This window comes from Paramisgurnus dabryanus, chromosome 24, assembly GCF_030506205.2.
Source record: "Paramisgurnus dabryanus chromosome 24, PD_genome_1.1, whole genome shotgun sequence".
NCBI lineage: Eukaryota > Metazoa > Chordata > Actinopteri > Cypriniformes > Cobitidae > Paramisgurnus > Paramisgurnus dabryanus.
In genome coordinates, this window is record NC_133360.1 from 6,264,897 (window position 1) to 6,285,300 (window position 20,404).

At 38.4% G+C, this 20,404-nt stretch overlaps 1 protein-coding gene across 12 annotated transcripts in view; it reads left to right on the forward strand.

Annotated features, from left to right (window-relative positions):
* The window catches only part of ptprsa (protein tyrosine phosphatase receptor type Sa), a 233,349-nt gene that overhangs the window by 141,938 nt on the left and 71,007 nt on the right, over positions 1 to 20,404 (forward strand). For 6 of the 12 annotated variants that reach the window (XM_065244402.1, XM_073813439.1, XM_073813437.1 and 3 more), the window contains 2 exons: positions 10,680 to 10,790; positions 12,725 to 12,736. In XM_065244402.1, coding sequence (XP_065100474.1) covers positions 10,680 to 10,790; positions 12,725 to 12,736 — 123 coding nt within the window. The remainder of the gene's footprint in view (positions 1 to 10,679; positions 10,791 to 12,724; positions 12,737 to 20,404) is intronic. The other 6 variants (XM_073813436.1, XM_073813443.1, XM_073813438.1 and 3 more) reach the window with 1 other exon arrangement.

Here is a 20,404-nt window from a genome sequence, read left to right on the forward strand (position 1 = left end):
AAGACTCTTCTGTAGTTACATCGTGTGCTAAGACCGACGGGAAATTTAAAGGGATTTTCTAGGCAGGAACTATACTCTCATTCTGGCGTAATAATCAAGGACTTTGCCGATGTAACATGGCTGCAACAGGCGCAATAATATTACGCAGGGCCTGAAAATAGTGCCCTGCTATTGAAAGTCTTAGTACACGATGTAACTACAGAAGAGTCAAGTTTTAAATAGGAAAAATATTGAAACTCTTTAGTTATTTTTTAACGTGATGCTAATGGTCTAATCAGATTCAATTGATTATGCTAAGCTATGCTAAAAGTGCTAGCGCCAGACCCGGAGATCAGCTGAATGGATTCCAAAACGATAAAAATCAAATCTTTAACTCTAGGGGAGCTGAAAAATGAGCTTTTTTTTTTTTAAAGTGTCCCTTTAACTTTTATAGACAAATATAACAACCTGTAGATGTGTTTTGAGAACGAAGAATAAGCCCAAACAGTCACACAGTACAACGCTCCAAGTCCACATTTTAATCCCAGCACCTCAAGGTCTTAAACTTTTAATAATAAGAGTTCTACTCTCTCACAGTATTAAATAACCTGGACTAATATTAATCCTGAACTAAACTGATGTCTGTTTCGTTTATGTCTTTCCAGAGAGCACACCTATCCGAGGTAAGAGACTAACGTGAAACATAACGCAACTAACCTAGCTTAACCACCTAACCAGGCGATTTTCCTTTCCGGAGCCCAGCTGTTTTCTTCTTCCTCTAGTTAACATTCATCCTGTCTTTGTGTCTGTGTTTGTTTTGTGTCTGTCGAACGTGTTTGTCTTGTGTTTGTTAATTCCTGAGCTCTGTGAATTGAAATGTCAGTGTATTAGGGCGGGGGTACAGGTGTTAGGGTTCATGTTTACCTGTGGATGTGACATTTGCGGTGTTTGGAGACAGGGGCGGGTTTTTACTTATCACAGTAATGAGTACGCTGTGTATACCTCTCTCAGCCCTGATCTCATTTCCAACCCGTCCCAAATGCATTGCCAACGATAGCGTCTCACATTGTGCACCAAACGTTATGTTATTTTGCTACTTTCTGGAAGTTAGCCCACATGTGTGTCGTTAAAAGTGCACTGAAATGGAAAAACTGTTTGGAGATGAGATCTATGTTGACTCCAGAGACTCGGTCCAGAGCAAGACCATTTCTGCTTATGTCATTAAATCGCAATATTGACCATGTGGTTTAAAAGTGTTTCTAACTTAACCTGGCTTTGCTTTTCAGAGTGAACGGGTAAGTAAACATCTTTGCTTTGAGCATAACTTTGATTTTGAGGTAAACTCGCTGGTGATTTTTGCTATTTTGCACTTTGGTTTTTCGCCAATTGAAATTTTAATGTTTATGAAACATTTGGGGCCCTATCTTGCACCCAGCGCAATTGACTTTGTCAGTGACGCATGTATCATTCGTATTTTGCGCCGGCGCACAGCGGGGTTTTTCCCTCCACAGATGCACGTCAGCAAACTAGGGAATGAACTTGCGCTCCCTGGGCGGTTCAGCGCAAAAAGGAGGCGTGTTGCGGCGCAAACCATCTCTTACGCTATTTTGCAGTTTCAAAAAACAATTGCGCTACTAACCAAAAAAAACTAGTCTAAAGTCAGTGGCGCGTTGCGCGTGGTTCATTATGCTATTTTAAGGGCGCATGCTTGACCATAATGTATAGCGTGAACAACGCGCATACACTTTGCTTATCTAATCTACACAGATGCAACAGTTATTTTTGCAAATCATAAATTGTTACACTTAAAAATATTAATACACGAGATAAGGGGAATCATAGTGGTGAGCATTGTGGTGATAGTTTTTATTTATTCTCATGCAAATAACGATTAAAATATTTTCATAACTTTGTTGTGTGGCTGTGGCTGTATTACGTTTATTTTATGTAAATAATAGTTAAAATGTTTTCATAAGAAACCTTAATGTATATGAACTTGATTTGTAAGAGTACTTTGGGGTTGGACCTTGCTTGCGTTTCTTGGGTCCGATTTCAAAGCCCCCCAAACCCTTTCAGCGGTGAGGGTGGACGCAGCGATGTCCTCTGCTGGCGTCAAGTCCTGAGGCAGATCCACCTCCCGTTACACGGCGTGCCCGATTTATGCTGGCAAGCGTGGGATTCCCCCGTACAAGGACGTCGGTCTCCTCGGCTGTGAACCGCTCCTGGCGTGCGCCTGGTAAATCCGTCATAATAATAGCAACCCGCCATGGAACTTGCGCCCTTGCGTTTAAAGGGAATGTTGGCTAGCGTTCTGATTGGTTTATTTGACGTTACGCCCAAACCACACCTATGAATAATGAACCTAGTTTAGACCAACCCCTTATTGATTTGCGCCCGGCGCAAGAGTTATTTCTCACGCCGGGAAAATAGCAACAGCGCCCAAGATCCGCCCACAAACTCACTTGCGCGTTGCGCTTCGCACTTGCGTTTCAGATCGTTAAAATAGAGCCCTTTGTGTTACAGTATTTAAATATATAGAGTTTGTGTCAAGTTTAATGATGTGTATCTGCGAAAGGCCAAAGATGTTTCTACATATTAACATAAAATATAATAAATGAGCAGTTAAAGCTGCCAATGCAATGATTCAAAGCATCAGTTCAATATATTGTAGCGAGAGAGAATTGCAATGTTGCGATAATTCGGCAAAGCCTTTCTAATGTTTAAAGTGTGAAATTTGACCATGCAGCAGACAGGGCAGTGTTGCTTTTCTTTGAACGCCCACCAACATGGATATTTATAATGCAGAAATGCAGCGCATTAATCATTTTGCTGCACGCAAAACTGAATGTGACTTATAAAGTCTACATTTGCATAATGGGATTAGTGATCCAAAGCATATCGTTTGCCCAGGGCAGCCTCTACACATTTAAAGTTAGTTTGGGGTAAATGTGCTGGGCCTTTCTTCCTCCAGTCCCATCCTGAGGAGCTACTGCACTGTGCAATTAACAAACTGGATGCATTAGGCACCTAAACCAAGACTAGTCTGCAGCTCTGTTGATCAGTTCGCAGATCTATGCATATCTGTGTGTACTGGTATCAGTGTGTATGCTACTCTGTATGCATGTGTGCGTTCGTCTGTCTGATTGTGTTGTTGTCTGATTGTATTTATACCTGTTTGTTTTTGTGTCCATACATTTGTGATTGAAACCTTGTGTATGTGATTGTGTGTGACTGATTGTGTTTGTTTGTTTGTTTGTGTGTCTGTGTGATTGTGTTTGTGTGACTGATTGTGTTTGTTTGACTGATTGTGTGTGTGTGTACCTGGTAATTATGTGTTTGTTTGTTTATTTCTGACTGTGTTTGCGAGTGTATGATTGTCTTTGTGTGTCTGTCTGTCTGTCTGTCTGTCTTTGTGATTGTCTCCATAAGTTTGTGTGAGTCAGGTGTTTGTGTCTGATTGTGTTTGCAAATGTGTATGATTGTCTTTGTTTATCTGTCTGTCTGTTTTTGATTGTCTTCATATGTTTGTTCGTGTGTGTGTCTGATTGTGTTTGTTTGTGTCTGATTGTGTTTGCGAGTGTATGATTGTCTTTGTGTATCTGTCTGTCTGTCTGTCTTTGTGATTGTCTCCATATGGTTGTGTGTGTGTGTGTGTGTGTGTGTGTGTGTGTGTGTGTGTGTGTGTGTGTGTGTGTGTGTCTGATTGTGTTTGCGAGTGTATGATTGTCTTTGTGGTTGTCTGTCTGTCTTTGTGGTTGTTTTCATACATTTGTGTGTCAGGTGTGTGTCTGATTGTGTTTGCGAGTGTATGATTGTATTTGTTTATCTGTCTGTCTGTCTTTGTGATTGTCTTCATACGTTTGTGTGTGTCAGGTGTGTGTGTCTGATTGTGTTTGCGAGTGTGTGATTGTCTTTGTTTATCTGTCTGTCTGTTTTTTGATTGTCTCCATACGTTTGTGTGTGTCAGGTGTGTGTGTCTGATTGTGTTTGCGAGTGTGTGATTGTCTTTGTTTATATGTCTGTCTGTTTTTTGATTGTCTCCATACGTTTGTGGTTGTCAGGTGTGTGTGTCTGATTGTGTTTGCGAGTGTGTGATTGTCTTTGTTTATATGTCTGTCTGTCTGTCTGTCTTTGTGATTGTCTTCATACGTTTGTGTGTGTCAGGTGTGTGTGTCTGATTGTGTTTGCGAGTGTGTGATTGTCTTTGTTTATCTGTCTGTCTGTTTTTGATTGTCTCCATATGTTTTTGTGTGTGTCTGATTGTGTTTGTTTGTGTCTGATTGTGTTTGCGAGTGTGTGATTGTCTTTGTTTATCTGTCTGTCTGTCTTTGTGATTGTCTCCATACGTTTGTATGTGTGTCTGATTGTGTTTGTTTGTGTCTGATTTTGTTTGCGGGTGTATGATTGTCTTTGTCTGTCTGTCTGTCTGTCTGTCTTTGTGATTGTCTCCATACATTTGTGTGTGTGTGTCTGATTGTGTTTGCGAGTGTATGATTGTCTTTGTTTATCTGTCTGTCTGTCTGTCTTTGTGATTGTCTCCATACGTTTGGGTGTGTGTGATTGTGTTTGCGAGAGTGTATGATTGTCTTTGTTTATCTGTCTGTCTGTTTTTGATTGTCTCCATACGTTTGTGTGTGTGTCTGATTGTGTTTGTTTGTGTCTGATTGTGTTTGCGAGTGTATGATTGTCTTTGTTTGTATGTCTGTCTTTGTGATTGTCTCCATACGTTTGGGTGTGTGTGATTGTGTTTGCGAGAGTGTATGATTGTCTTTGTGTATCTGTCTGTCTGTTTGTCTGTCTTTGTGATTGTCTCCATACGTTTGTGTGTGTGTGTGTGTGTGTGTGTGTGTGTGTGTGTGTGTGTGTGTGTGATTGTGGTTGCGAGTGAATGATTGTCTTTGTGTATCTGTCTGTCTGTCTGTCTGTCTTTGTGATTGTCTCCATATGTTTGTGTGTGTGTGTGTCTGATTGTGTTTGCGAGTGAATGATTGTCTGTGTTTGTCTGTATGTCTTTGTGGTTGTCTCCATACGTTTGTGTGTGTCAGGTGTGTGTGTCTGATTGTGTTTGTGAGTGTGTGATTGTCTTTGTTTATCTGTCTGTCTGTTTTTGATTGTCTCCATATGTTTGTGTGTGTGTCTGATTGTGTTTGCGAGTGTATGATTGTCTTTGTTTATCTGTCTGTCTGTCTTTGTGATTGTCTTCATACGTTTGTGTGTGTGTGTGATTGTGTTTGTGAGAGTGTATGATTGTATTTGTTTATCTGTCTGTCTGTTTTTGATTGTCTCCATACGTTTGTTTGTTTGTTTGTTTGTGTGGGTTGGTCTATGTGGTTTACGAGGACATGAATAGTGTATAATTACATGTTTATTATGCTACAAATGTGGTTTACAGGGACACAGAGAGTGTCCCCATAAACAGAAAAGCAAAAAAAAAACATACTAAATGGTAGTTTATCATAGATTAAAGACTGGCAACAGGTTTTTGTGACATTGGGGTTAGGGACTGGGGTAGGTAAGGGGAATAGAATATAACAGTTTGTACAGTATAAAATGCATTGCGTCTATGGAAGTGACCCCGTAAACCACATACACCAAAATGTGTGTGTGTATATATATATTCATAGGTGATCAGTCAGGGTCTTGGTGTCTCATGTGCTTGTTATAAAGCCAGTTATAGCGAAGAGTGAAAAGGTTGTGCGGGAAAGAGTAAAACGATAAACCAAAAGAAGTACAGAGGCTCGTCCTCCTAATCAGTCCTGCCCATGCGAGAAAAATACAACCACACGGTCGATCCCACAAACAAATCAATCACGCCCCGATGTCACCCACTAATTGAATTACACAATTGGGACTGTAGTTTCGGGAATACACGAATGTGTGTGTTAAAGATGGCTAGTTGCTTTTGGCCAAGAGCTGTTATCGAGATTAATCAAGCGTGGCAAGAGCCATCAAGTGCGCACACACACACACACGTGGTCTTCCCATGTTTGTGGGCATCTCTAATAGACAGCTGCATCGTAGCATTGGTCACGGCTCGCCGGGTCACTTGGCTCCGCACCTGCCTGCCACGCTCCACGCCCCATCAGAGCCGCCTTCTGACACGGCCTTTACTAAACAGACAGCCCAGCCTGTTTTCTTCCTGATCTGAGATCAGATGGGTGACGGGAGATGACAAGGCCTCATCTCCTGAGGCCATCTCTGAACCCGAACTGGTCACAGGTCAGCGGTTACCACATGTCCATCAGTCACGACCAAACGTTAGCTCCAGCTGTTTGTGACAAAAGCACTTAAGGGAGAGTTGTTATTCACTTGTGCGTTTTACAATCTGTGATGAGTTTAGAGACGGGCAAAGCGTAGTTGGAAAATTTTGGCTGTTGTTGTGCTAATATGATAACTGTGTCTTTTGAAAAAAAGAGGAATAGATATTCAACAAATGACATTTTATCTACTAAAATAAAACTCGCCTTTTATCATAAACACGACTGCGCGACTCTTTGAGCTCGACGCTTGGTGGAAGCCAGATAACGCAGTGTTTGTCATTCGCCACACCGCTAACGTTTGAGTACAGCTACAAGCTCGGAAAAATGCCACGGGCTGGACGGATAATGAAAGCTCAAAATGTAATTGTACATAAAAGATAATAATAGAAAACAACATTTTCCAGCCAAGCAAAAGGATGTTTTGAGGAGACATCAAAAGAAATGCTGTTTGGTTTCCAGCACGTTAAACGTACTCGTGGGCCTTTGCTGTTAAATATCCCATTTTTCGCTTGTCCAGGGAGTCAGCGGTACAAACAGCAGAATTATAATGAGGAAGAGAGAGAGGTAACCATTGTGATATGACAAACAAATCATTTCAACAGCAAAGTCATTTGCTGAATCCTAGACACCCACTAAGACGATCAGTTTGAAGAAGCTTTAATTAGCATTGCATTGACTTTATCGTCTCCAACAAGCAGGACAATCATAATGTTACGTTTTGAAATTGGAAAATCTTCCCCTCCGCAGATCATAGTTTCAAAGTGAGGTTTTCCCATCCCAGAGATAACCGTAGGTTTGTAATGAAGTCAGTGGGGAATCGAGAATCGACGGAATAGCAAGCAGGAGAACCTAAAATAGTCAGATTCGAGCAGGAAGAAGCACTGAGATTATTTGCTTGCTTCGGGCCGCTGGGATTTAGTTTGTATATGAATTTGGATCTTGTATGTTCCAACTTTCCTCTATAGCAATCTATGCAATGTCACTCAGTCATCAGCTGACGGCGGAGATGGTTCCTGTAGGACCTCCGTGTTCATAGAAAAGAGTTATAACCTCAGTGAAGGCGAGCAGAAGAATTCTGTGCTCCCCGAGAGCGTGGCACACCGCTGGGCCATGGTTTATTTATCAGCTCCCGCTTCAATAACAGAAAAACATGCGGCTGTTCTTTGCAGATGCAGGCCTCAGAATTGAGATTTCCACCAGGTTTTCAGTCGGCGGCACGTAGCACAGCGAGAGCGGTTCCCTTCGGTCGCGTACCTGAGGAGACTTCAGAAAGCTCTCCAGGCCCACCTGCCGTCGCCCGGCCGCCCGCCGTGCTAATGTGCACATCAAACGATCCGTGTACTCTCTCCCACACAGCCAAGCCGTTTTTGAAACCACCTTCCGTTTTTGTCTCCCACTGCCCCGCCCCTAAACTCCCTGATCCCATCATGCTGTCGATCCATCGCAGGCAGATGTGAGTCATCGACGCACAGAATGTAAACCAGAACCTTTGCCCACACCGCAGGTTCACTTCTACATTTGGTAGAAACAAAAGTGAGGACTGTGTTGATTTATCAATGTAAACAATAGTACAGAATAGGAATTGGGGTGAGGGATAGTCTAGTCGATCAAAAATGTAAGATCACTCAAGTGAACTGTTTTGGTCTGAGGGCTTTGCTTGAATGTGAAGACAAAATATACATTTTACCAAAACGTATTTGTTTACAAAAAAAAGTAAAATAATTGTTAACTGTAAATGTAAAACGTTTTTAAAGACTTAGTAAAGAGGAAATGCCAATAATGGCACACTCAAATTATTTGTAACCGGACTGACCCAACCATTCACACTACACTTTATGATCCGAACCCGAGCTGCGCAAATCGTTTGGCGTACGTCACGAGAGCAATTGCAGAGCAGATTTTAAATTTAATTAAAGACTTGGAATAAGTAAAGAGGAAATGCCAACAATGGCGCACTCAGAATATTCGAAACTGGACTGACCCAACCGTACACACTACACTTTACGATCCGTATCCAACTATGCTTACGTCGTTTATAGATGCGATTGTTTTCGAAGATATGCCTGACTGAGATGGAGTTCATCGCACGCTGCGCGAATCGTTTGGTGTACGTCACGAGAGCGACTGCAAAGCAGATATTACAAATATTGTGTCACACACTTGAGATATTTGGCCAATCACAACACATTGGATAGCCAAGGAACGTGTGCTTGAATGTTTGAAATTCGTTTTGTAGACAAAATATAAATTTTACAAAAACGTATTTGTTTACAATCCAAACCAGAATTTTTTTTTATTGTAAAAAAATTATTAGCTGTAATTGTTAGAAAAATTTAATTAAAGACTTGGAATAAGTAAAGAGGAAATGCAGATAATGTTGCACTTACATTATTCGTAACTGGACTGACCCAACCGTACACACTACACTTTGTAATCCGTACCCGACTACGCTTACGTCGTTTAAAGATGTGATTGTTTTCGAAGATATGTCTGGTGGAGATGGAGTTCATCACACGCTGTGCGAATAGTTTGGTGTACGTCACGAGAGCGACTGCAAAGCAGATATTACAAATATTGTGTCACACACTTGAGATATTTGGCCAATCACAACACAGTGGATAGCCAAGGAACGTGTGCTTGAATGTTTGAAATTCGTTTTGTAGACAAAATATAAATTTTACAAAAACGTATTTGTTTACAATACAAACCAGAATTTTTTTAATTGTAAAAAAATTATTAGCTGTAATTGTAAGAAAAATTTAATTAAAGACTTGGAATAAGTAAAGAGGAAATGCCAAAAAAGCACACTGACATTATTCGTAACTGGACTGACCCAACCGTACACACTACACTTAATAATCCGTACCCGGCTACGCTTACGTCGTTTAAAGATGTGATTGTTTTTCGAAGATATATCTGATGGAGATGGAGTTCATCGTACACTGCGCAAATCGTTTGGCGTACGTCACGAGAACGACTGCAGAGCAGATATTACAAATATTGTGTCACACGCTTGATACATTTGGCCAATCACAACGCAGTGGATAGCCAAAGAACATTTGCTTGAATGTTTGAAATTCGTTTTGTAGACAAAATATACATTTTACAAAAACTTATTTGTTAACAATACAAACCAGAATTTTTTTTAATTGTAAAAAATGTAATTAAAGATTTAGAATAAGTAAAGAGGAAATGCCAACAATGGCGCACTTACATTATTCGTAATTGGACAGACCCAACCGTACACACTACACTTTATGATCCATACCCGAGTAAGCTTACGTCGTTTAAAGATGTGATTGTTTTTCGAAGATATGCCTGATGGAGTTCATCGCACGCTGCGCAAAATGTTTGCCGTATGTCGCGATAGCGACTGCAGAGCAGATATTACAAATGTTGTGTCCCACGCTTGAGATATTTGGCCAATCAGAATGCACCGGATAGCAGGCTAATCGGAGCACATCATGCTTTTCAGAACGATGAGCTTTGTACAAATCGAAAGGCGGGGCATAGAGGAAAAAAATGTGGGGAAAAAATTTGCTTTTTAAACGGTGTAAACACAATGCATTACACCAAACAATGTTCTTTTTAGCTACGTCAAATGACCCCTTTAATGCTTTTATTACTGATAACACTACCGATATTTTTCTATAATAATGTTTCCCGTATATCTGCTTTGCAACAAAAGCACTTTAGAAAGAATTTTATTAAATTATTCCATAGATACAAGTTTACTTTTATTCTAAAATATAAGGATAGATGACTGAACTTTTGACCACTTGTCTGTTTGTCTTCTGCAAGAATCACATGTAGCATCTTTTATGCAATCTACGTGCATTTTGGCTCGCAATGCATTGGTCTCGGCCGTGATTTAGTAGGCATATCAAGTGTTCATCATGTGTAGCCTATAGCCAATCCGCTGTTTATTCTGTATTGCTCTCAGCACCCGGGGGCAGCCATTAAAATAATTCATGCTGTGGGATTTCAGTGTTGGGTTTCGTAGCACATTTGGATATGAACTAATGGATGTTAGGTGCCCCGTCCAAATCTGTTGGGATAGAGGAACGGCCCTTCACACTTTTAACACTCAACTCAACACTCGGTGCAGCGATTTGTTGAGATCTAGCAGACACCAGAAAGTCGCTGTTAGTTCTTCAGGTTCTGCGTTTGACGAAACGCGTTCGGACACATTTAGATCACATGTTTCGGCATCTAATTTGTTCGCCCCGAGTACAGAGCCGTACAGACTGCACAGTGCATTAGCGTTGACAGGCGAAGTCGGCTTTTTTTAAACAGAATAAGCCTTTGAGCAAATTATAAGGAAACTGTGCTAGTAAAGAGACAGTCTAATCTCTAACTGTTTGTCGTCTCTCTCTCTCTCTCTCTCTCTTTTTCTCTTTCATCCCTATTATTGGGGTGTATTTTTGTTTACTCTCCCAGGTGCCCTCCAGATAGAAAACACAGAAGAAACAGACCAAGGAAAATACGAATGCGTGGCGTCTAACGTAGAAGGCGTCCGATACTCTTCCCCTGCCAACCTGTATGTGAGAGGTAGGGAGCAACCCGGCCCTGGAGCCCGTCGAAACATCAACCAATCAGATCTTCTTAAACAGTTTTGGTTTAACCAACACCTGGTGACATAACAGATGCTGTAATTTACAGTGCACGTATATATGTCAATAACAAATTACTACTGTTTATAAAGTTACGATTTTATGGGTATCAGTGTTTTCACGACCGGTTGATAATAACGGTCGCACAGGTTTTTTGTCAAAATTTGCAGGCAGAAGAGGATGAAGGTAAGTCTTGATTTTGATTGGGTGGCTAAGCACACTAAATCAAAATGCTAAAATCACCACGAAGGTAAAAAGGTAAATTTCGAGATTTTACAGAATATGCATGATGCACATCCGGTACTTGTAAATGATTTATGCAAATGTTTATCGGGCATCAATACACTGCAAAAAAATATTTTCCAAAAAAAAAAATTAGCATTTTTGTCTTGTTTTCAGTAAAAATATCTAAAAATTCTTAAATTAAGATGCTTTTTCTTAAGGAGCAAAATGACCCAAGAAAATACGTCCAGTTTTTAGACAAAAATATCAAATTTAAGTGATTTTGGGCATAAAACAAGCTTAAAATTCTGCCAATGGGGTAAGCAAAAACATCTTGAACATTTTTCTTAAACACAAAATTCAAGAAAAATTTGCTTACCCCATTGGCAGATATTTTTTTTATGTTTTTTGGCTTGTTTTATGCACAAAATCACTTAAAAGTGATATATTTGGTCTAAAAAGTAGACTTAATTTCTTGGGTCGTTTATACATCTTAATTTAATATTTTTAGATATTTTTACTGAAAACAAGACAAAAATACTACTTTTTTGCAGTGTACTAAATCAATTGAAATTATAATGAAACATCTGATACTGTTTTAGAATAACCTAAGTTCAAAATCTAGGTTGATGACTTTAATAAATCGAGGCGCATGTATTATTAATTTAATGCATATTAAAAAAGACAGCATGCAGGATGGGTTTTACCCGCTGTGTACCAAATAACTTTGTTCTGGATAAATTATTCACAGACCACGTACTAAAATAGGTCGGGGACGGCTCTTTATTATTATTAAACGTAATATTGTTCGCTCGTGAGGGATGTAGCGTCAAAGATGCATACGTGGGAGATATAATATAAGGTTTGCTTTGAGAACTAACAGGATTTTAATCTGATTGGATGAGGTCATTAATAGGTACACTGTTATGTATTATATTACAGTTCCTTAAACAGTATCAGATGTTTCATAATTTCCAATCTGTGTTTTATTGATCTATATTTAATTAGCAGACTTTAATTCATTGGAATGATTGTAGCAGTAATTGATTCAGTACAGGTTTGCTAATTTTACACCGATTACAGACATACTGCAATAAGAGAGTATACAATTTAGCGTCCAAAGCTTAATTATTGGGTACAATCGAATGTTTTCTTTTCTAGAATTAACCGCACTTGAAATTAGCAGCTACAATGAAGGAAACCATTTGGCGGCACAAACCACAACCTGAACGAGACCGCATTGTTAAAGCGAATCGTGCAAATTAGGCTGTCTTAATTGTAGCTGCTAATTTTAAATGCAAACGATGTTGTTTTTATCCGTGCGGTTCGTTTGATTGTTTCGTATTTGTATTGATTTGCTTTTTTGTCTGTTTGTTTTGTTGGTGTAATTAAAGCCACAGTGGAAAGTCTTTTTACGTGGCTAAAGACCTTGTGATTTTACTCTGTTAAAACTTTGACTGGGCTAAATCAAGTGTGTTTGGGTGAACGCAGACAAACGCACGTCACGCAGAATCAGGCCATTAAAAGTCGACTCAAATGCAGCAGCTAAAAAGTTTTGAGGTGGCATTTTTTACTCTCTTTGTGCTTCCCCTATTTTTCTCTTTTCCTCATGTCATTGTATTCTGCATCAAATCCCTTTACATCCCTCAGAGCTTCGAGAAGGTTGGTGTGTTTTTTTTCTTTTTCACTTTTTTTAACCCACAGTAACAGCGAAAATCAACATGCTTTTAAAAGCTTAATTTCTATTGATCTATTGGAAGGCTCATTGGCAATTCGGAGTTTAAATTAAACCTGCTAAATAAGATTTAATTCTGTGGAAAGAGTTTATTTAATTGCAATAACCCGCTAATTCGGGTTCGCTTTTATTTTACGTTTGAGTTTGCATTGTGGGGCCTTTTCTCGTTTGCATCCTTCCGTGTTGCTTTTGCCCAAAGAAATGAAATGATTGCTTATGTGCACATGATGTTATGAAACGCTAGCGTTTGATTAAAGCACCACGGCCTGTTGCATGATGAATGTAACTGCGCTTGCATGCCTTTAAACGACTGTTGTATGCTTCCTTGTTGCATTCTTGTGTTTTCTAATTTGTTTTCTCCCTTTGTTCAGTCCAAACGGCAACTTTTCCCGAATTAAGCCTTTGTTGGCGACTCGTTTATTTTCTGTCGTGGTGTTTGTGTTTTGTGCACCCTCGGTTTCTTTTTTCAACCCGTTGGTTTGTCAGATGTGGTTTGCGTTTCTGTGCATTGTTGTCCGATGTTTCTGCCTTCTAAATACCAGTTTGTGTGGATATGCAGACAGTTTTCCACCATCTTCTGAATACAAAGGCTTTCCAGCAAACGAAAACTGTTATGGTTGCAGATACATGAATCAATAGCGGATGTAATGATCTCTGTATTTCAGACACCCCTCCCTCCCTCCCCAGACAGAGCCAAGGCTTATTTTGCAGTAGATTTTCTTTGTCTCGCTCTTTTGTAGTTCCTCAGCTCAATCAAACCGGGATTTGTCATTCCTGCGGTCCTTCACGTCTGAAGCCGTGATGTGCAATATAAAAATACACAAATTGGGCCAAAACAAAATGTTTTTGAGCCTTTCGATGTTTATCCTCTGCTAATGCTACAGAGAGGATGCCAAATTAATTGCATGCCTATTGCATAGCAGTCTGGTGATTTCTATTACATTAGGCCTATCGGTTTCTTGATATTGCATGCAGGCCATTTAGTAACATTTCTTCAATAACAATTTTTTATTTAACCTACGCTTTTGGGAATTAGTCAGTACACTGCAAAAATCATTATTTTAATCCATGCTGTTGTCGTGTTTACCACTTCAAGTATATAAGCAAAATCAGCTTATTTAGAATCAACATTGTGTAAGAAATTAGAAAGTTAAAATATATAAATTTAGTTCAGGATTAATTATTTCAACAAGAACTATTTGCAGATATGGTAAGAAAAACATAATTTGAGGTATTTGTAAGCAATTTTTTATATTTTGTGCAGTGTTGATTCTCAAGTATTTTGTACTTGTTTTAGAAAGTTGAGCTATTTCTACTGAAGAAAAACAAGCATAATTGGAGATTATTGCAGTGTACTCATGCTGAACTGTGCCCAATTCTAAATTTTCACCTTACTCCTAATCCGCTGTTTGTTTCTGCACTGCAAAATTACTTTCTGACTTAGTATTTTTGTCTTGATATGTACAAATATCAAAACATTATTAAATCAAGATGCATTTTCTTCATGAACAAAATTACCTAAATAATCTAGTTTTTAGAAAAAAAAACATGGGGTTTTGAATTTTTCTTGAATTAAGTGTTTAACTCTTTTCCCGCCAGTATTTTAAACAAGTTGCCAGCCAGCGCAAGCATTTTTATGATTTTCACAAAGTTTAATGCTTCCAGAAAATGTTCTTCTTTAAAAATAAAAAACATAAAATATTTCAAATAAAAGAACAAGCTCTCTGCTTTCAATGAAAAAAAACTGTTTCATCCTACCATTATTTTTTGTCATTTTATTTAGACCAAAAATATCAAATTTAAGTGATTTTGTGCATAAAACAAGCAAATAAAATCTGCCAATGGGGTAAGCAAATTTTTCTTTAATTTTTCTTAAATGTATTGTTTACGAAAAATTTTCACCCCTTTGGCAGATTTTTTTGCGTGTTTTATGCACAAACTCACTTGAATTTGATATTTTTGGTCTTAAAACTAGACTTATTTTCTTGGGTCATTTTGCTCATCAAGAAAAAGCATCTTAATATATGAATTTTTAGATATTTTTACTGAAAACAAGACCAAAATACTAAGATTTTTTTTCTTGAAAATCAATATGGGTAAGTTTTTTCAAAAATAAAAAATTTTGAGCAAAAAGTTGAGATAAGTGCGTTTTTGTTAAGGACTTTTGATAGAAATCAGATTCAGAGCGATGATCAAAACATACACAGAGTTTGAACTGTTTGCCCTAAGGGAAACTTCCGGGTTTTATTAGTTTGGTAAGAGCGCCACCTGGTTGATAATAGCGGAAATAAGGATTGCCGGTAAATTTCGTCATTGGCAGGGAAGCGTATTCTCTAAATTGACGAGTTAACTCCTCAATGGCGGGGAAAGGGTTAAGAAAAAACTTCTAGATTATTTTCTTACCCCATTGGCAGATTATTTAATTTGTTTTGCTTGTTTTAAGACCAAATTCACTTAAATTGTATATTTTTTTCTAAAAACTAGACTTATTTTCTTAGGTCATCTTGATTTAAGAATTTTTTGATATTTGTACTGAAAACAAGACGAAAATACTAAGAATACCAATATCTTGGTTACAACACCAGTAATATTTTTTTATGGCAGCTGCGGTTCATTAATTGGATTTTTTGAATGATGTTGAAAGATCACATTAGATCTAACAAGTTTGTCCTGTCGTACAAATGGCCCACCCTGCAAATATCAATCCCTGCGTCCGCCCTCACGGACATTACAGGCGTTTCAGATGGACGGTCGTAATGACAAATCACAACACCATCATCTCTATTATGTTAGGTGTGATCTTAACACAGTGCCAGCTATCTTATAATGTCTCAGAAAAAATGGCTCTCTGAATTATTTAGTTTCACAGACATGGTGTTTTCGGAAAGAGGAGACGACACCACTTGCAGGCGTCACGGCCCCCAGCATGATTTGGGGGTATAAATAATAAAGTGCTTCACTGCCGCGCCGTCTCTCAGGGTCTGGCATTTATTGACAGAGCTTAATTTTTCATATCCAGCTGTTCCTACTGTGTCATATATGACCCTTTTATCCTGATATGCTTTTGCTGTTGTCTGCTGTAACTAATGTTACAGTATCAGCGGAAAATGTCTTTTTGGATTCCTGTAGATGTACAGTAAGTAGATTTCGAACGTTACATTGTAAAAAAATATGTCGCACTTAAATTTGTACGTTTAAACTTTAAATTTGACTAGCGAGGAGTTGCTATATATTTTAAAAATAAAGATTAATTAGCTATTAAAGTTATTTTAACTTTATTTTTACTCCTCACTAATCAAGAAAGTTTAAATGAGTTGTAATTTCAAATTGATTAAACTTAAAAATATAAGTGCAACAAGGAATTTTTACAGTGTAGGTGTTTCGCTATAAATGTTTTTTAACATTTGTGCACCTAACAGATATTTGTTTAAACAATTTTGACTAATTTTTATAGACAGACTTGCAATTCTGTCAGGTGCCACTAGAGGTGCTAAAATGACACTTTAGGTTTTAAAAATGGCCTTTTTTAATTTCTTAGTAGTTTTCAACTAATTATCCCCCCTTTTAGTTATCTTTTCAACAATGATAAGTTCATTGCTTCCGTATGCTAAAATCCCTCTTTGTTTCGCAGCTTATCGCACTTATTTTATGGCAAATTAATAATTCGTCTTGTTTCAGTGAGGTCGCTAATCTTTCATTGTTGATAAAGCTCTTAGCCTTTCGATTTAATGCTATGTCAAAGAAAAAATTCAGATTCCTTCTAGGAAACGAGAGCAAATGACAGTAATTACTCTTAGGAAACAGACTCATCAGAGATGCTGGAAGACTGAACTGTACCGTATCCTATACGCTACGTGCTATGCGATGAATTTATCAGAGTATGCGCATGTAGATGCATGTAAGTGTCCTCACTGTTATCACTTGGGATATCTTGCATGTCCTTGCATGTGTTATCGTGCTTTTTGGTGTAAAAATGGAAATCTAAGCTAGATCACACCCTGGTTTACTGGTAGACGTGGAGGCACATCCAAATTAATAAATGCGTGTCATCTCCTGACCTTTATTGAGCGGCATAAACAGGGGTTGTGAATGTTCCACAAAGGCGCCCATGTTCTTATTTACATGTCTGAAACAGTCCCGAAACCCTACCGAGACCACTTTGCATTGCGGTAGCAGAGGTCTGTATGTTAATATAAGGAACCCCTGTGGTGTGCATGCAAACGGTCTCTTCGGATTATTGTGGGTTTCGGACATCAAACAGGGTGTAATCTCAGCTTCAAGGTGACTGTAAAGGCTGTGCATTATTTTGGCTTCTCTTCCTCCCTTCATTTTGGGGCTGGACAGACTCTGTCTCACCAAAATGGCCGCTAATGTCCAGCTTTTGGCGTAACTGCCTCCTCGCAGTCAAGAAATGAAAGGAGTGTGGCGCTCTTTGGCCTTTTTCTCTTTTCACTTCGTCCACCTCTCGAGTTGCTTTTTCTCTCCACATCGGGCTTGAAATGGGATTTGGACTCTGAACCTCAAAGAGATCTTTTTTCTCATTACTTCACACCGCTGTCGGGCTCCTGGTCTCGGTATATGAAGAGCGTGTCCATTCAATTGGACTTTCCTTTCATTATATTCTTATGAATACCACAGCAGAGAGACCATCACACATCAAACGTCAAGATTTGAACTATAGGATCGCGTGTCAGGACTTAGATAAATCCCAGAATGACTTTCTGTTATATTCAACTGCATTTCAAAGCAAAGCCAGGCAGATGAATCGATAACTTGAGACGTAAACGTCTACATGTATCTAAAGATGTAAGACGGCTAATATTTTCCTTTGGCTTTGATACTTTGGCGTCTTTATACTTTGAAGTGTTCTCAGTTGGTTGATCAGATTCAGTCTGTGATTATAATAAAGAAAATTCAAGTGGAGATTAGCAGACAGGGCTTTAATAGACGTTTTAAATGATGAATAATTCGCAAGGTGAGAGGTTACACCTGTTATTTATTACCAAACTACCAAAGCTTACAGTCGGCCTCAGGAAGGAAACTTTATGTCAGGAATTCTTTTAAGTTTCGAGAATTGGCCAAAAAAAAAAACACCTTTGCCCATTAAAAGGCCCACACAGAATCTAAACTCAAAATTTAGCAATGACCCCTGCAGATGTGACACACAGAAAGTTGCTTGTTTGATGTTTAAAAGTATTTTCCCTACAATTGATCAAAATGTCAAATGGGAGGAGATTCAGTCTGGGTCTAAATCACACCTCATCATTTGCCTTCATATCGCAAGATGTTGTGTCATTGTTTATTTCTTTTACAAAGCCTTTAAAACACACCTGCAGTGTGATTTATGTGTGTGCTGTGATGAATTCACCAAATTAAATCTTTTAATTGTGTGGATTCTGTAAATCTGTCGTATTGCACTTTGGGGGGTTGCATGTTGTGCGCAGTGTCTGTAACAGCGGGCCTGGTCGATCGTCTCCTGTCCTTTTGTTTTCATCATACTACTGTACGGTCACTGTCGTGCATGACGTTGTGATACATGGGCTGCTTTTTCACCTGTTTTGAATATGCACTATTTAGGGGGTGGGTGTTTTTTAATGTCGGTGCTGTTTTTTGTTGCTGTTTTTGTTTTCTTAACCAATCAGCTTAACGAAAGTTTCAGGTTCACTACTAGTTAAGCTTAAATGTGCTGTATATAGTTTTTTGTGTGTTTTTAAACTGAAAGAGAAGTCAAAGTTATTTTCTGTGGTAAGCAAAATTAGGCTTGAAATGTATTGAACCTGGATTTTTATTTTTTTTTAACTTGAACTACACTGTAAAACCTAAAAGTTAACTCAATTCAAACCATTTAAGTAAACCGGTTGCATTAGTTTTAAAACACATACATTTGAGTACTGTGAACTTAAACAAATTGAGTCATATGCAGTTATGCATCTATATTTAAGTTCACACTATTTAAATATAAGTGCATAATTGCACATGACTTAAATTTATGTGTTTTAAAACTTAAATGGTCTAATGCAATTGGTTTACTTAAATGGTTTGAGTTAAGTTAACTGTTAGGTTCTTACAGTGTAAGATAATTAGTTTATAAAAATAAAATAAACGTTGACTTGCCTTTATGAAGTTATAAACTTAAAGTGAAACTTTAAATATTCATATTAAATTATTTCTTTATGCTATAGATACATATTGAACCTATCGCAGTGACTATTTTAAGTTAAAGGGCCCATATTATGCAAAATCCACTTTTACAGGTGTTTGGACATAAATGTTTGTTGACAGTGTGTGAACACAAAAAAACTAAAATATTCACCCACTCCTTCTTTTTTAATACTCATTATACCAAAGCAGTCTTGTGAGACATGCCCCGCCCACAGCCATTGTTTGACAGTCCATAATTACCATAGTTTTCTCCCTTAGCGAGTTGTACACTGTCTGCCAAATCTCAAAAGTGAGATACAATTGTCTCAGACTATATGTATAGGAATTATATATATTTTAACCAAACATGCTCAATGTCTATTTTGGTAAGAGAGAAGAAGCTCATTTGCATTTAAAGGTACAGACACGAAAACAGCTAGTTTTGGCTACCACCCAACTAAAGGGATTTTGGACATGCTATAATAAATAATATGTGGGGTATTTTGAGCTAAAACTTCACAGACACATTTTGGGAACACCTGAGACTTAATTTACATCTTGTAAAAGTGGGCATAATAGGTGCCTTTTAAAAAAAACGTAAAAAAAAGTTAAAAATAACGTTAAAAGTCCACTCTGAAAATGCTGGGTTATTTTTAAGACACTGTTGCGTCGAATGGACGAACCCAACTTGTTTGGGTTTAACCTGTGCTGGGTTGTTTTAACCCTGGGTTAATTTAACCCAACAGCTGGGTTTGTCCCTTTTTGACCCAACGTTGGGTTGCAAATAACCCAGTATATTTTTTAGTGTGTGGCATGTTGCAAAAACAATATAATGTCAAATGTTGGCCACAAAAATTTGAATTAAACATTTTCTAAAACTTTGATTTTAAAAATTCCCATGGTTATCACAGTGTCAGATTTCGAATTCAAGATTTTTTGGTGCAGTTTGGCTGCATTTTTTTAAGGCGATGGTGAGAGTTTAATCTTGGATTTCAAGCCCCTTTGTGCGAGAAGTCAAAGTTACTTATAGCCGTGATGCTTGTAAACAAGTCGGGCCAGGGAAACAGTATCTGCCCCACCTCACGCTCCCCGTGTGGTTTCCCTTTCGTCTCTTTCCCCACGTGAACGTCCAGTTAATCTTTTCCAGTGTGTCCTCAGTCTGCTGTCTTGCAGCCCAGATTTCGTCCTGCCTCGTGTTCTTTCTCTACCTGTTGTTTCTGTCCATCCTGTGTCTGTGTGTGATTACATTTTTGTTTTATTAGTTTGTTCGGTCGATTATGACCTAGGCCCCGGCACTTAAACTCCATTGCTGTCGCTCTTTCTCTTCTTTCTCCTCTTGCCAAATGTAAATGAGGCATGACCTCTCATCACCCGCCATCTTAGGACACACTCAGCATTCCCCTTAATTCCTGTTTCATTGTCATTGCCACCTACATCAATAGGGCAACGGTTAC